The following is a 16706-nucleotide window of genomic DNA, read 5'->3' as shown; positions in this document are numbered from 1 at the left end:
TGATGACAGCCTTTCTCTGCCTGCTACAAGGGTGGCCCCAGTCTTTCAGTTCTGTAAGCCATTTGATAAAATCTCCTTTTGGCAGAGCTCTAGGACATAAACAGCTGAAAATACAGGGAGCTCTGTGCTCATGCACACAGGCACAGCAGCTATTTTGTACTCTTCAGTATCTCTCTCTCATCCAGTGTGGGACAAGGCTCAGAAGGAGACAGGCAATACAAACTTCAGTGGCTTGTGCTGGCTCCTTCCTCTCACAGCCACCAGCCCAACTTCTCATAATCCTAATGCCAGTAATGTGGAACAATCCCAGCTGGAGAGATGTGCTTGAGCTGCTCCACAGATGTACCCTGGCCACACTTGCAGTGTAATCACATGGGCACTCAATACACATTGAAATTTTGGCAGTGTTGTACTTAATGGCCAAATTCCCATTGATTAAAGCAGAGCCAGACTATCACATATAATACTTCTACTCGGTCAGAACACTTCCTCCTCCTCCTGAGGCTTGTAAGAGCCATAAATAAGGTTAAAGCAATATAGTGCTCAGAGGTTTTAATAGAAGACCTCCTCTGTTAAAACAATCACCAAAAATAGTTGCTTAAGATGGGTTATACTGAATCATAAATGAGAGAAGGCTGCTGAGGACTTTTTTTAAAAAATCACTACTTTTACTGGTTGTCAATGTTTTCTTATTAGTCAGTAAATGCATTTGATAGAGGTGAGTTTCCAACGCAAGCATGATGGGAGGGTTAGTTTGAGATTCAAACTAATTTAAAAAGAAATCACCTCAAGTTTCCCTTTCAGACATTTACAGAATATGCCATTAATTTGTTGCACCCAAATTCTATGTATGTACTGGATGGTAATTAGTGTAGAAATTCAACCAGTTTTACCATCTTTTTGTTCAACTCAACAAATTACAGTTTTCAAAACCTGTCTCTGACAGTGACAATCATTTTAGTATTAGCCTGATTTCCACAGAGCAGAAGTATACCTCAAGCAAAAGATACATTACAAACATATACAAGTGGAGAACAGTCATACCTAGCATGTACTATCATCACTATACATATACAGCCATACAATATTCTCCTGCAGAATTGGTAAAAAAAAATAAAAATAAAAAAGTGTTCTAATAGAAATCATATTACTGGCTTCAGGTACTGGACATCATTTAAGTTTTCAAGGCACTTTCTATAATAACATGTATTTTAAAAGTTGTTTCTGACTTTGTCAAACTAACTGCTTGTTCTAAAACTTTACATGCTGGCTGTCTGCCCTGAAGCTGGGGTTTTGGCTTTTTTGTTTGTTTGTTTGTTTGTTTGTTTTTAATTTCAGCCACAATCCTCCTCCAAGAAGGAAACCACAGAACACTTTCTTGGTTTGCCAAAATGACATTCTGGCAGCCTTTCCTCCAACTTGAGCACCCTGTGCTTTGGAGCGAGAATTCAAAATTTGATGAGAGATTGTGAGGGAGAAGAAAAGAACACCAGGAAGCCTAAGCTACAAGCCTTAGAGAAGAACATAAAAATAACAATGAGGGTTCCACATATTTAATAGAAGCTTTATGATTTCAGAGGCTAAAAACTTCAAAAACTCTCTCACTGAGCATATTCTCTTCCCACATGACTCCCAACAACTACATGTGGATGCAATGTCTTCAGAAAAGAAATGATGATGCTTCCTGCAAGCCCAAGGCTACAGGTAAAGCCAGGGTTACCAGCAAACACATTCATAGCAAACACTGCCACAGGCTGGGATGGACAGCAGAAGGAAGAGTCTCTTGTAAGTGCTGTGATGCCAGACAGATCTCCAAGCCAAATACAGAGGATAAAATCTTAATAGGACACTCCTACAATTCCTTACCTCATCCATTACAAAACATCCAAATGAAAAAGGATCCCACTGTCAAAACCAGCCTTCACTACTTGACCCCAAATTCATAACAAGACTGGATCTACCCTTTATATTATGTGAGGCTGGAGTCCCATAGGAAATAAATGTAGTATGTGATCTTGTTAGCAAAGGTCAAAGCACACATTTACAACTATGGTGCCAAGTTGCATGTTTGTGCTGCAGGTAGTTTTGTGTCTAATTTCTGAATGAATACAATCCTGTAGAAACAATACTGTTACCAAAAGAGAGACAAACAATTTTTTAAAAGTACAATTGCTCTCAGTAGTCCTATACTCAAATACAACAATAATGTATCCCAAATCCCTGAATCCCCTGGAATGTCAAAGAAAGTTTTCAAAGAAAGCCAAAAGAAGAGATCAACTACTACTGTTTAATAACTTTTGCATGATGTTACTAATTTGCTGGAATAGAGTGTCCAAGTTGTCTGATTATTGGCAGAATTGAGCTAATTCAAGCACACAATTTTGATAACCAAATGTGCATCTATAAAAGGATCTATCATACAATCAAAACAGGAATGTAATGCATAATTGATCATTAAGCCTGGAGTTTAAATGTGAGCCGTTCTAGTAAAATCAGCATGTGTATTTATAAAGCCAAGTATGTACATGTACTATACCAAGACCAATGAGATATGAACAGTTAAGGTAATACTTATGCCAATATATTACTGCCTGCATTTCACAACAAGAGCTTTTGAAAGGCTTAGGGTTGCAAGATGATCTGTAGAAAACACAACAAATTAAAGAATAAGATCACTTAGTATAAGTTTTGGTTAAAACTGTGTGTACAAGACTGGACCAAAACAAAAAGCAAATAATCATGCAGCAAGTATTTACCAGTATAGGTTTTATTTCTTTTCAAAATAATGGGGTTTGTTTAGATTTAAAATACTTTAGTAGTTACCTAAAACAAATGTACACTTTATTAGAACTTCTGGTAAGTGCTGATCTTGAGTTCTGAAAATGCATGACAGAATACAAGAAAATATAAAATTGGGTTAGCAAAATACAGTTATGGAGCTTTACAAGAGGGACACAAATTCTATATTATTCAACCTAAGTCTATCAGGTAAACAAGGTGTAACAGCTTTCCACTTACAACATGTGCCTATAAACTTAATCTGCAACCTGAATCCCAGGAAAAATTAACTTCTGATCAATTCAAGGCTAGTAGGTCCAAAACCAAAAAAATCCATCTCAAGATGTGTTTTCTCATTGAACATATATTCCCTTTTTCCATAAGGTATTAATTTTAAATTTTAATAGATCTCTATATATGATAAAATTGCAATAAAACATTCTATTATTATTCATGATTCAACTAAGTTTGTAGCCATAACGTAAGTTATTTTATATGTGAACAGTTAAGTGTTTCATAAAAAAAATATTTATTTATTGCATCTAGTGAAAACAACTTTGATGGTTCTTAAAAAAACCCCTGATGTTGGCTAATTGCCAAACAATCCCTTCCCTGTGGCTTGTTTTTTCAAGAATTATAAAGAAATTCTGGAGTTTGTTGTGATCTGGACAGCCAAAGATGATTAATCTGTATGGGAGCAGGATGCACAGTACTTGATTAAACCACAAACTTCCCAAATGAGCTATACGGATAAAAAAAATGTGGTTTGTTATTGTGTCCATTTCCAAAGGACAGCTCACAAGTTTTCCTCCTCACGTAAAAACTGGAACACAGCTGAGAAGTCTTTCAGGGCATAGCCTTTGGCACACATCATCCTGTAGATCTGATGTGCCTGGGAGCCCAAAGGAACTGGTGTCTTCGTGCTGGTGGCAGAAATCTGGGCCAAGCCAAGATCCTGTGGGGGGCAAGAAGAGGGAGGAAGAGGGCAGAGAGGAAGAATGGAAGGAGAGAAAAAGAGAAAAAGTCAGGGGAGAAAAAATAAGGACATGAACAGCCATGTACATATTATAGGTTATTTGGCTTCCACTGTATCAAGAACTCTACAAGTACAATACTGCAGCCGTAACATTTCAGACCTGGAAGATGCAGGTTTTGTGTAGTTTCTATTTTTTAAAACACTAATTCAATGTTCTTCAACAGAAAAATCTCAAACTTTGCCAGACAGGCACCACCTTAAGAACAGGAGGAATTTTAAGACCTATCACTAGTAGCATTAGATTTTAAGACTCTAGATCACTGGTAGCAAGACCCAGACTACTTTTCCCCATTGAGTATGTCATATCTAGTAAGAAAATCTCCCTGGCTATCCACTGAAACATTTCACGTAGACACTAAGAGTATAATTTAGTTCTTTTGGCAAGAGGAATTCTTTATTAGTATAAACAGGTTAAAAATCAGGCAGAAAAAATTTCAAGAACAAGAAAATTGAAGCCACTTAGCAAACACAGATTTACTATAATGTAAACAGTTAATAGCAAAATGAGAGTCATAGCCCACTTAGTGAATATAACTGGTTTTCTGCCTAATTGGAAGGAGGTATTAGAGAATTGCTTAGAGGCCAGTCCTGGGTCTGCTACAACTCAAAATTCTTCTTGACTGACTTTTTCTTTAATAACTTGCTTTAATAGAGGAATTAGAGAATAGTTCCACTTTGTTTTTAAATACTGTATTTGGATCAACAGAAGGGAGGGAAGGTTCAAAGAGGACAATTATGAGATGTGTCCTCCTTGGTCAACTACAGTTATAATCTGAAATAAATAGGACAGAACCCAAAGGTGTTCTATGGTTCTATGACTAACCACAGTTAGCCAGAAATAGTCAGCTGCCAGCTAGGCTGGAGGATGTCTTGAACTCTAAGCTGGATCAGACATGAAACAACCCAAAGAAGGAAGTACTAACAAGGGCCTGGATATACATGAAAAGATCTCTTGACTAAGTAGGAAAGTAATGCACTGAAGGTTGCCTTTAAGGTCTTGTTAATGAAATCAATGTTTGGGGTCTGTGTTTCAAGAAAGTTGCAAAAGAACCTCTCAAGTGTTACTAGGAAATGCCTAGATTTCCTGTCCATTCAGAACAATGGTGATTTATAGAATCTGCTTTGTGATTGAGTTTTTTTCCTGTTTTTCAGTGGTTTGTGTTGGAAGGGACCATAAAGATCATATAATTCCAAGCCCCCAGCTATGGGAAGGGACATCTTCCACTTGACCAGGCTGCTCCAAGCTCTATCCAACCTGACCTTGAGCACTTCCAGGGATGGGGCATCTATAGTTTCTCTGAGCAACCTGTGCCAGTGCCACATCACCCTCATAGAAACAATTTCTTCCTAATACCTAATCTAAATCCACTCTTTTTCAGTTTGAAGCTATTAGCCCTTATCCTGTCACTACATTTCCAAAAGTCCCACTCCAGGGGAGTCCTCCTGTAAGTCTTGGAAGGTGCTAGAAGGTCTTGCCAGAGCCTTCTCTTCTCCAGGATGAACAACCCCAACTCTCTCAGCCTGTCTTCATAGGAGAGATGACCCAGCCCTCTGACAATCTTCACCACTCTCCTCTGCACTCACTCCAGCAGGTCCATGACCTTCTTATGTTGGGAGCTGTCACCCTGAAAATTAAGCTTTCTGATAATGTTTTCATAGTTTTAGTTACTTTCCCATGAAAGTCCTGTAAACATAAGTTGTTTATCACATTCCTTCTAAGAAATGTCTTTTGATGGATGTTTGGCATGACCAGTGTGCTTGGGAAGGTGGTAACTTGATTATCCAATCCCTGGTCATTGTCGAGAATCTATAAATACTGGAGTCAGGGAATAAAGTGATGGGTTTTTGTTCTGACACCGAGAGTGGTCGTGTGAATAATTTTGTGTTCTTTAGCAACAGGGAGCCCCAGAGCAGGATACAGCACTCCATGTGGGGTCTCACAAAAGCAGAGCAGAGGGGAAGAATCACCTTCCTGATGGTCACACTGCTTTTGATGCATCCCAGGATGTGACTGGGATTCTGGGCTACCAGCACACATTGCCAGGTCACACTGAGCCTCTGGTCCACTCACACCCCCAAGTCTCTCCCCCCAGGACTGCCCTCAATCTATTCTGTGCCCAGCCTGTATTTGTGCTTGGGTTTGCTCCAACCCAAGTGCAGCACCTTACTCCTGGTTGAAATTCATGAGGTTTGCAAAGGCCCACCTCTCACATCTGCCAAAGTCTTGGAGTATCTCAGCTTTCTCCAAATTCTGGGTAACCAAGTCCTAACCCTATATAAGATATATATTATATATTCCTATACAGAAGCTTTTCTTGTTGCCTTTGAAGTATCTGGTCAGGTTTAATTTTATCAGGGCTTCAGCTTTCCTAAACTGATTCCTGGCTCCTTGGAAAATTTGTCTGTATACCTCACAGGTACCTGTCCTTGCTTCCAACCTCTGTAGGCTTCCTTTTTGTGACCGAATTTGTCCAGGAACTCCTTGTTCATCAGCACAGGCTTCCTGATGGTTTTGCCTGACTTCCTCCTTGTTGGGATGCATTGCTCCTGAGCTTGGAGGAGGTAATCCTTGAATATTAACCTGCTCTCTTGTGCCAGTCTTCCCTCCAGGGCCTTATCATGGTATTGTACTAAGCAGATTCTTGCAGAGGCCAAAGCTGGCCCTCCTGAAGTCCAGGGTAGTGAGCTAGCTGTGCACCTTCCTTGCTGCCCTAAGGACCTTAAACTACATCACTTCATGGTCACTGCAGCCAAGGCTGCTCTTGAGATTCACATTCCCACCTGCCCCTCCTTGCTGATGTGAACAAGGTCAAACATAACAAGCTCTTCTTGTTGGCTCCTCTATCTTTGGAGAAGGAGGTTCTTACCAACACATTCCAAGATCTTCCTAGATTACTTATGCCCTGCTGTGCTGCCCCTCCAGCATATATCAGTGTGGTTGAAGTCCCCCATGAGGACCAAGGTTTGTGGATGTGAGATGGATCTTATTTGTCTTTATTTGTCCCATCTGCCTAGTCTTCAGGTCAGATGGGATGTAGAAGGTCTCCACTATAATGTCACCTGTCCCTACTCTCACTTTAATCCTGACCCATAAGCTCTCAGTCAGCTCCTCCTCCATCCCCAGGCGAAACTCCATGCATGCCAGCTGGTCACTGATATAGAGCCTGGATCCTTCCACTCCAACACCCCAGTCAGAGGAGTCATCCCACCATGTCTCTGTGATGCCAGTATGGTCACAGCCCTGCAGGCATGCACACACAGCATTCGCATAGGGTCATTTAAACTGGGCCCTGATTAAGCCAACTAACTGGCTGGAAAGGCTGTAATTCCTTTGTGCTGCTCTTCAGGTGCTCTCATGCTAGACCTGCAATCCATCTCTAGGCTCTGGACAGCTATTGCTGTTACTGACATCAAACTGGTAGGAGTGGGATGAATGCAGGTTCCCCCGCTCCCCGTAACTTTAGCTTAAAGCTTTCTTCCCCACACCTCTGCAAGCCTGTAAGTGAAGTCGCTCTTCCCCTACTCTGACAGATGGTCCCCATCCTTGATATAGAAGAACTGAGTGCTAAGAGCTAATGCTAAGAGCTAAGAGCACCTTTGACTTCTCAGGGATGACTTACAAGACAGGTCTTTACTTTCTGTGTGTCTGGATTTGAATTAGCACAAGGAAATTCAAGATCTTACTCTACTCTCTAAATGTCACTTTGATCTGTAAATCGGCTCTGTAAAGGTCATTCTGATACAAATCAGAATTATAGTTACTTTTCCTATTGCCCTCGAATGACTTCAAGCTCTAGGAAAATGGGAAAAACATACATATCAGATGTCACAGGATCCAAAACAGTTTTCATCTGCATCAGGGCAGATCACTTCTTCTCTTTTGAAAGACTGATGAGCTGACAAATCTAGGAACACTTACTTTAACCTATAAGATATTTCAAGACATATATAAACCCTCTTTGTGAAATCAGTACCCATAGTATTCGTTTTACTCAAGAAAGGTTAACTCATGTAATGGAATATTAGGATGGCAAACTCATCTAATTTCAAACTAGTGAAAGTACTTGGTATTAGTATTGGTTGTGGTGATTGATCTATTTCTCTCTGAAGGGACATTCACAGAAACAGTCCCTGAAAATTTTGAATGGACTGCTAGCACAAATACAATTTCAAAAATGTCCTGGCTTTGCAAGGGACAGGGTTAATTTTTCACAGTAGCTGCGAGGGGGTAGAGCCTTGCACCATGTGGGCATGGCATGGCCAAAACCTCAATGTTATTTGGTATCATCCCATGTCATTGCTAGGGTGGGGAAAGGAACACTCTCTCTGGCTTCCCTTCTGCATGCTCCTTTCTGGTTGTGGAAAAGTGTAGTGGGTTGGTCTGTCCACCTTTGTTTTTCATTGTCCTGGGCTTGGTGAGCATTTTGCATTTAAAACATCCTCTCTTTTGTTCTTAGCATTGTTGCTGTCATTGTTTGTGTTCTTATCTCGTGTCTGCTTCCCGTAAATTGCTCTTGCCTCAACCCATCCATGACCTCTCCCTCTTGTGTCTCCAACTAGAGGGGAATGGGAGCATCTCACAGGGTTTTTTTTTTGTGGGAGTACTAAATTGGGGAATAGCATTCCTAAACCAAGGCAATAATGTAGCTCTGTTCACTTCAGTAAGGAAAGTCTGGGTCCAAGATGGTTGAAACATTTAATAACATTTCAACAGTCAAATGGACAAGGACTTTTGACTGAAGTGCAGGAAGGGTGCTTCTCTTTTTAAAAACTCCAGAGCTTTGCAGGAAAAAACGCAAGAAAATGTAAGTAAAGCTTATCTTTAGCTCCAGATTGTAAAGTATTTTGCACCTTTTCACTTGAGGCTGGAGATTCTTCAAGTGAAATAGTACGAAACAGCTATGAAAGAAATTTTCCTTTGTTGACTTATTTGGAAAAGTAGAAATGAAAGCATAGTTTATGGTTTCTCTCATACTCTTTGGAACTGACAACATCTTCCAGATGTCTCAGTGCACTGAATATTCTAACACTTCCTCAGCTTAGAATTGGGAAACAGATTCTCTTTCACAATTTGCTTCTACTTCGGAATTACCTGGTTCCTTACATTTATTTTGCAGTTGACGTAAATGAAACTGCCATTTGGAATAAAGCTCAAAGGCTGTCTTGACATGACTCATGAGGACTATGATATAAATCTAGCTCTTCTCAGGATCCAAAGCTGATATTTAATTAGCAGCTGTGCTGTCAATGGAAGATGGAACTTCTGGCCTGCCAATGCCTTGGACACAAACATGGTGTGGTAAACTAAACTAGATTTTTTAAAATGCAAAATCTTTACAGCAGTTTTCACATTAAGTTGACTAAATTACATGTTTCAGTATCAAATTTCAAGACCAAAGCTTCTCAGAACTGTCTAGCAAACTGTTCTGACCCAAACACTTCTGGCTTTTTTGGAGAGATTTTGCTGACAAAATTTCTTTAAGAAAGCCTTTGACTTCCACCATCTCTCATATGTGAGCAGGAACTTGAAGTTTAATAACTGTGTTTAGTGACTGTTACTGAGGCACTCCTAGATACTTTCACTGCAGAATACTTTCTCCTCAACCTCAGGGTTTTCAAAGGTTTTCTCCTTTGAATACATTCTTTTTTACTTCTTAAGTGGAAAAATCGTGCTCTGCAATTCCCTTGCAAAAAGTTCCCATCTCAAACAATTCACAAGCTGCATAGTATACCACACATCAGGATGAAATGGATAGTAGCAAAAGTATTTCCACAAACTAAAAAGCAGTCTCTTAGAAGGGATCATCACTGCACCAAAGAACAGCCTGAACATGATCAGCTGTTTTGGCTACTTATTCAAGAAATCTTCCACCTATATAGAATAACAGAGCATAGTTCAAGAGGCATGAAAGGAATTTAATGTCTTTCCTTCTTACTGAGGATTCTAGCCTAAAGAAGGCAGTCTTCTGGACTGTCAGGAGAGGCAAGTCAGAAGAGGTGAACAGCAATTACAAATCTTTCTGAGGAACTCTCTCTTGGTTATCATTGATGCTTTCTAACCAAAAGCTGGCAGTTTCAACAGGCACAAACCAGGCTGCTATTCCTTCAATTAAAGAAAGATCTTTCAGGGCATTTTCCTGGGGAGATGAAGGTCCCTCTTAGAAGTAGACCAAAGGGAAAAAACCAACCCTTTAGAAAGAAACTTAAAAGGGAGGGAAGAAAATATGAGCCCCTATTGCATTTATACTATAAGGCTATTCTGGACAAGATTGAGAGCTACCAATCATGAGAATAGAGACTGCAGTGTGAAACATGGCACAACAGGCAGAAGAGATTCTGAAAACACACAACACGGCAACAAGCTTTAAGGCAGGGCCAAGATCAGGTTGGTTATCTCTAATGGCCTGGTAAACTCCAAGCAATAACTTAATTAATGCTTTTTATAAATATGTCATTTAACCAACACTTTATTGTCCCTGATGTTCAGTGACTTGAACATAATGTAAAAACCAATGCTTTTCAATGTTTTAACACATTCCTCAAAGAAATGAATGTTCCTGGTCATTGGTCCATAAACACAAAATGTAGCAGCCATTGAGGGGTTGTGAGCCAGGCAGCATTAGCAAAGTTTTTGTGGTGCTACCATATGCAAAACACTCTGGACCCACTCTGAAGAGAAGTTGGTTAATTTCACTGAGTGTGCAAATGTACCAATTGTCCTAAATCAGCTGCAAAATGACTGAACAGTATCAATAAGCAGGTATTATATATAGGAGCTCCAGCACTTTGGAGATTTGCATGGTAATATCTGAGTTTGTTCACCAGGTTTTAGAATGCTGTTTTAGTTTTAAGTGCTACATTTCCACTTACATGGAAGAGCTGAAAATGGACAAAATGCCTAACCAGTTGGGAGCACTCAATAAACTGGTATGCATAAAACCTATCCTGTATGAACTCAAATGCCTCCCTCAGGACAGTATCTCCATGAAACAGATATTCAGTGTGAAATTATTTCCTGCACTTAGATGAGACATCTCTTCCAGAGCTGATTTTATAGTTTACCTTAGGCAATCATTGTGCTCAGTGCAGAAGTAGTTCAAGAGTCAGAGTTCTGCATCTCCTTCCTCCAACTGTGTCCTAACAGTGGGATGCAGAGCTCTGACCTCCTTGCCTACTTTCCTCTGGCCTCTAAAAACTTTGCTTTCCTGACCACAGAATGACTCAGGACAGCACTTTTCCTGGAAAAACCAAGAGCATGGCAATAATCGTATTCTCCCAGGATGGGACAACAGTAGGTTTTCAACTTCCTACTGCTGAGAAGGACCTAAACCCCAGATCTCCCACTTTGTGGACAAGCAATTTAGATTACTAGGTAATTAGTCATGCATGAGCAGCCCTTCTTCTGTCACCAGCTAAGACAATTCAGGAGAGCTCACAGAATGGTGCAGAAACCTACAGGAGATCAGCCTGCGGTGGTGTGGGTTGCTTTCTGCATCCCAGATGGCCTTAAGCAGAAGGACAAGCGCACAAGCAATTGGCTTAGCAAGGAAGGGCTTGCTAGAGAGCATGTCCAGTAGCAGTTAAAGGTATCTGGAAGAGAGTGGGCCCAAAATCTGAGATGCTTATGCCACTATCAGCACTTAATTAAATCACTTGGATTTCCCTGAATTCTCTCTTGAACTTAGGCTCCTAAATTCTAGAGCAGTGATGCAAGAAGCACCTAAGCAGCTTGTTGAATGCTCACTATACCCCCAAGTCCATTGAGATTCCTTTATCAAAGCAGAACTCAAAAATATTATGCATATAATCTCACTGAGTGGCTCAGCAGTAATAGTAACAGGCTAGAAAGAAGCTGGAGACTAAGGAAAAGCCCTCTAAACAACTCATTAATTCAGAGCTACAGGAAGAGCTCAGTTCCCCTCTATTCATGCCTATGCATTATCCTGTAATCATAAATTTTCACTGAAAAGACCATTTGCTAGAAGCCCAGAGAGAAGCAACTGCACATACTGGACAGGAAAGTGTTATGTACCTTAGCCATGAGTGTTGTTCCAAAGCCACCTTGGTAATTGTTAGCTGAGGGTACTCCTTCCATCACTCCAGGAACAGGGTTATACGTATCGCTTGACCAACAGCGACCTGAGCTCATATTTAGGATTTTGGCCAGCAGCTTCGGGTCAAGGCCTAATCTGTCAAAGGTCAAAGAAGAGAAGTGTTAATGTCAAAATGCACAAGACATGGGTGACTTGTTTTATATCTTAGGGCCCTACCATCATTCCTCTCCCTTTATTATAAGTCATGAAAAATGACAGAGTATTGATATTGGGGGCAGGGATGCTGTTTCTTAAATTAAAGAGCATCAATCCATCCTTTAAGCAGTAGGTTTTCAAAGCTTTTTTTCCTTTTGCACTAAGCAAATCCTCTTCACCTAGCAATTTTGAAAGTGCAAGCAAATTAAAAGTTCCCTGAGAATAATAGTTACCTTGTACTTCAGTTACTAAAACTCATTCTCTGTTCTGCTACCTACTAGGTCACACACTTTTTCCTCATATCAAAATATTCTCTGAACAAAGCAAAAAATACACAAGCAAGTGTGTCAACATGAAAATTGTTGTGTGATGCATTTGTATGTGAACACTAGTGCATTTCTGAAGTAAACAAGATAACACAATTGATTCTGCTCTAATAATGTGAATAAAAATGCTGCACTTTTCAAAAAACCATTACTGTCGTATACATCTGTGCATTCTTGCCTTTGCTATTATTAAATCTTCATTATATGCTCCTGCTTATGAGGCAAGTCTGCATTTCACTGTGACATATGTTACCTATCCACAAACATATATTATAGTTCTGGGTCAGCTGCTGATAAGGTTACTGATCCCGATAAAACAAAGCTTGTCCAAGTAGAAACGTCATTTGTTCTACCATGGAGATGATGGCATAAACTGCTGCTCAGTGCAGACCCTGAAAATTCTTCAATATTATAAGAAATTAACCCTCTTATGAATTCACATTTATGCTGATAGTAAGTTGCAAGTATAATTTTACATCAATTGCATTAATACCAAGAACAAGCAGCAGCAGTTTATATGGCACTGTACAAATGTTCAGCTACACACAGGACAAAAGAGAAGGCAAGGGAACTATCTCCAGTAACAATGCAAGATGAGAAAAGGACATTTTAAAGGGGATATATCACAACCTTCTACAAAATTTATTTAAATAGATTTTATCGTTTTTTATGTTAGTTCTCACATCACAGACTTTTGCAGATCCCCATAGCCTAACAATGTAGCCTAACAGTGCTTCAAGGCACTGTAGCACTCAAGATTTTAATGTGTAGATGAGAAAAGCTCATTACCTATGGAACAGTTGCTAAAATGCATGTTTATCTATTCCAGTAGGCATTCTAAATGGATTTGAAAAACTATGTTTAAGACAGTAGGCCCTATAGCATGGCTCTTGCTCCTATAGTGGCACTGTGCCCTGCAATTCTGCCTTCCTAATGCAAAGCAAGATCATTTTCTGTATTTCAGACAGTTTTTTAGCAGTACTGCTGTGCACTTTTGATTTGCTGCAGCAGCCCCTGGATTTCAATGGAGAGTCTCTGCTGGCCTAAATGGGATCAAGCTTTATGCTCCTCCCATTTTTTTTCCAACCCTCTGATTCAACTGAATGCTTATAATGATAATTTATTTAAAAATATAAACTGTATTTTCCAGCACCAATATGTTTTCACAGTATTTGAATTACATTTTTTTTTGTGTATAGTGCATCAAAGTCCTCATCATAAAAGTCTTCATCAAGAGCTACTCTGAATAATGGCTTTAATTGTATAAATAAAAAAAAACAAACCCCACACTGGGAGCATTCAAAGCTTGAGCTTTCAAATACACAGAGGTTGCTTTGTTTTCCCGCAAACAAATCTCTTGACTTGTCTGTTTCCTTATCATTGTTACATCCAGATCAGAATTTTTACCAATGTAGTGCCTGCTTGTGCCATATCCAGCTGCATGGAGAGGCCTGCAATTACAGCTGTGAGTATACTGCAAGACAGAGCTTATTATTTCAAAACACATATAACCCTCCCAAAGGGTTTTAGTGTTCCAACTACCTCTCTGTGAAAGTATACTTTAAAAGATATGCATGTATTATACAGATATCTAAAATACTGTCTTGCATTAAATCTGACATATTTTTGCTCCTGGAAAAGAAAAAGGAAGATTGTGTCAGTTTGTATCCCTGATTCTTCAAAATTCATTGCTCTTAAACACCATGCAGCTTCTCTTCAGGAGACCTGAACCTATTTTTTTTTTTCTCTTTTGCAGCAAGTGTATCATTAATAAGAGCAAGTTAGAAGTGCTTTGCATTTCATCTTTCTGAAGATTCATCCACTGGTGCATATATAACTGACAGTTAAAATTAGACATATATTAAAATCAGTTACTGAAGAAGTCCTCTGTCTTCCACTGTGCCCAAAGCTTGTAATGGTCTGAAACCAGCCAGAATATACAGTAATTGTCATTCAGCAAGAGTCTATCCTAGAAAGTCATGCTTCAGTGGAGAAGACTGAGTTTCCATTTGAAATCAACAAATTAATCCAAGACAGGTATCTGAAAGGGCAAGTTTAATAGGAAGCAGCTACTGGGCTCTCAACCATGATAAAATGTTATTGCTGTTTCCCTGTAAATTGGCTGGGAACATACGATACTCTCTGCATAAGAGCTCCATTGCTGTTCAGGAGATATACTGCTCAAGCTATCAAAATGATGACAGTCTGCCAGTCCCCATAACAACTTGCCATTGGACGTGGCAAGAGCTTGTGCATGTGCGTGTGAATTTACAATTACCAAAATGTTCTTCTCCCTTATAAGCAGAAAAGAAGCCCATGTATTAACTGTACCTATAATAGAACAAAAACAATTGCTCCCTCAAATCAATGCTTCTTCAATAACATTCCTAATGAAGTGAACAGCAGAAACTAAGCAATAGATGCACGTACTAAAATAAAAAAGGTTAAAATAGGATCCCTTCACGCCACTGCTCAAAACTCAGGTTTTGCTGAGCTCTAATAAAGCCTCAGCCTGAATTTTTCACACACCCCTCCAAAAGTACAGTCTGGAATGGACACCGAAATTGAAATAGTGTTTCACAAGAAAGATACATTCTGGTCTCATTTTAAGGTGTAACAACTGAAGTAGCTGAACCCTTGAGAGTTTCCCATCTCAAGGTGCTTTGGATAAACACTGTACAAAGGTGCAAATATTCAAGCAGAACCTTACCCTTCTACTGCAATTAAAAATGACTTTGCCACTGGTGTTTGAAACAAGGTAAGTGGTCTCCAGCATCATTACAAACCTTCAAAAGACTTAGCTATAGTCCCACGCCAAAGACAGCAGAACCACACCCTGGAGTTCTTTTTCAAGGTACTCTTTCTAAACTTTGCAGTGGGGATGTGTGCCAGGCCAATTATTCCTCAGCCTGTTGCACATACTCCTCTCTACTCTGTCAACTCTCATTTCTGTTTGTGTCTTACATCCACAGCTCAGGGGTGCTCACAGAAACCAGATCTAGAGACTGAGACTATATTTAAACTCGGCACGAGAGGAAAATGTTCTTTTACCATCTTTTCACTTTATTTATCTAAAAAACCAAGTGGGCACAAATCCATAGAATAAAACTGCTTAGGAAGGAGCTGTATTTGCAGCTTTTGGTATAAATTTGGGTGGCATTGCAGTCCTTCCTCATAATTTTCTCTGCTATTGGAAGTACAAATTGATTTTGCAGCAAGGTTATTGCCATATAGCCCTTACCACTCTCCTGGTCCCTTATATCCCAACCACATTAAGCAACCTTGTCCTGTCTTGTGTCACCACACAAGCCCTTCCTTGAGTCTTTGCAGGCAGTTTCTGATGGGATTGCAAACTGTCTGTCAGGCAGAAACTTCCATCTGACCTAAACACAAACCAGGTATTGGCAATATTTCATTTCTGAGCTTTATTTTGTTAGTATTAGAAATTGTTTCACTGGAGCTTAGGGCTCAGTTGAACAAAGTTATTGGCACTGAGATGATCGGCAAAATGAAAAAGAAAAATATTTTCTGACTGGGGACAGTATCACTTCATGTTTGTACTTCTTATTTGTGCAGTTTACATGTACTCTCTGTGTGTCAGTTTGACACAGAAAGTATTTTGCAATATGCACACTACTCATAAAACTGTACACCAAAATGTGCTCAAGATTTTTCTACTGACAAGTTGTACTAACATGCTAGAAAGAAAATATAAATGACAATGTGAATTAATGTCTGCCACACCTTTTATCTTCTACTAGTAACACTCATAAATCATCAGGAAAGTACTGGAAGAACTGAACATAAGCATTTCATTGGTCAGAACTAAGGATGGGAATATTTTTAAGAAGTATTTACACAACTTAATCCAAATATCTTCCAGTGAAAATGGAGATCTTCATTAGTAAATATAGATGATGTTTGAGTAAAGCAAGTGAAATACAAATGCAAAATTACATAGCAATATGGCCTCTTTTTCTGGGAGTTTATTGTGGAATTTTTGTTCTTTAATGTCAGTTTTCTTTCCTCCTCACCACATTCTATTTGCTACTTGTGCTGAAGTTTGGAAAAATTCTGTAATTTCAAGTATAAAATAAATAAAACAATAATTAAAAAATCTGAAATTAGTAAAAGTCACTCTAACTGCTTCAGAAAATAAAAAGCTTGACTGCATAGCTTATGAAAACATTAGAGAAGAAGTAGCTATTAATAAAATTAATATCACACTGTTTTGAAGACTTAAGTTCAGAGTATACAGTTGTTTATGGAAGGTGTTGTAATATGATTTTGTAGATGCATCTAGTTCAGACTGCAGTA

General features: G+C 39.3%; 1 protein-coding gene across 1 annotated transcript in view; it reads right to left on the bottom strand.

Annotated features, from left to right (window-relative positions):
• Positions 1 to 2749: 2749 nt before the first annotated feature.
• Positions 2750 to 16706, bottom strand: part of HIBADH (3-hydroxyisobutyrate dehydrogenase) — an 86456-nt gene continuing 72499 nt past the window's right edge. The window contains exons 7-8 of the mRNA XM_005518908.3: positions 11847 to 12003; positions 2750 to 3733 (exon numbers count right to left, since the gene is read on the bottom strand). Of these exons, the coding sequence (XP_005518965.1) occupies positions 3575 to 3733; positions 11847 to 12003 (316 nt within the window). The 3' untranslated portion in view covers positions 2750 to 3574. The remainder of the gene's footprint in view (positions 3734 to 11846; positions 12004 to 16706) is intronic.

This window comes from Pseudopodoces humilis, chromosome 1 (assembly GCF_049639895.1).
Source record: "Pseudopodoces humilis isolate 2021_Gansu_Grassland_sample_001 chromosome 1, ASM4963989v1, whole genome shotgun sequence".
Taxonomy (NCBI): Eukaryota; Metazoa; Chordata; class Aves; order Passeriformes; family Paridae; genus Pseudopodoces; species Pseudopodoces humilis.
The sequence above is the reverse complement of the archived record's forward strand: the minus strand, read 5'-3'. Positions and strand labels throughout refer to the sequence as shown.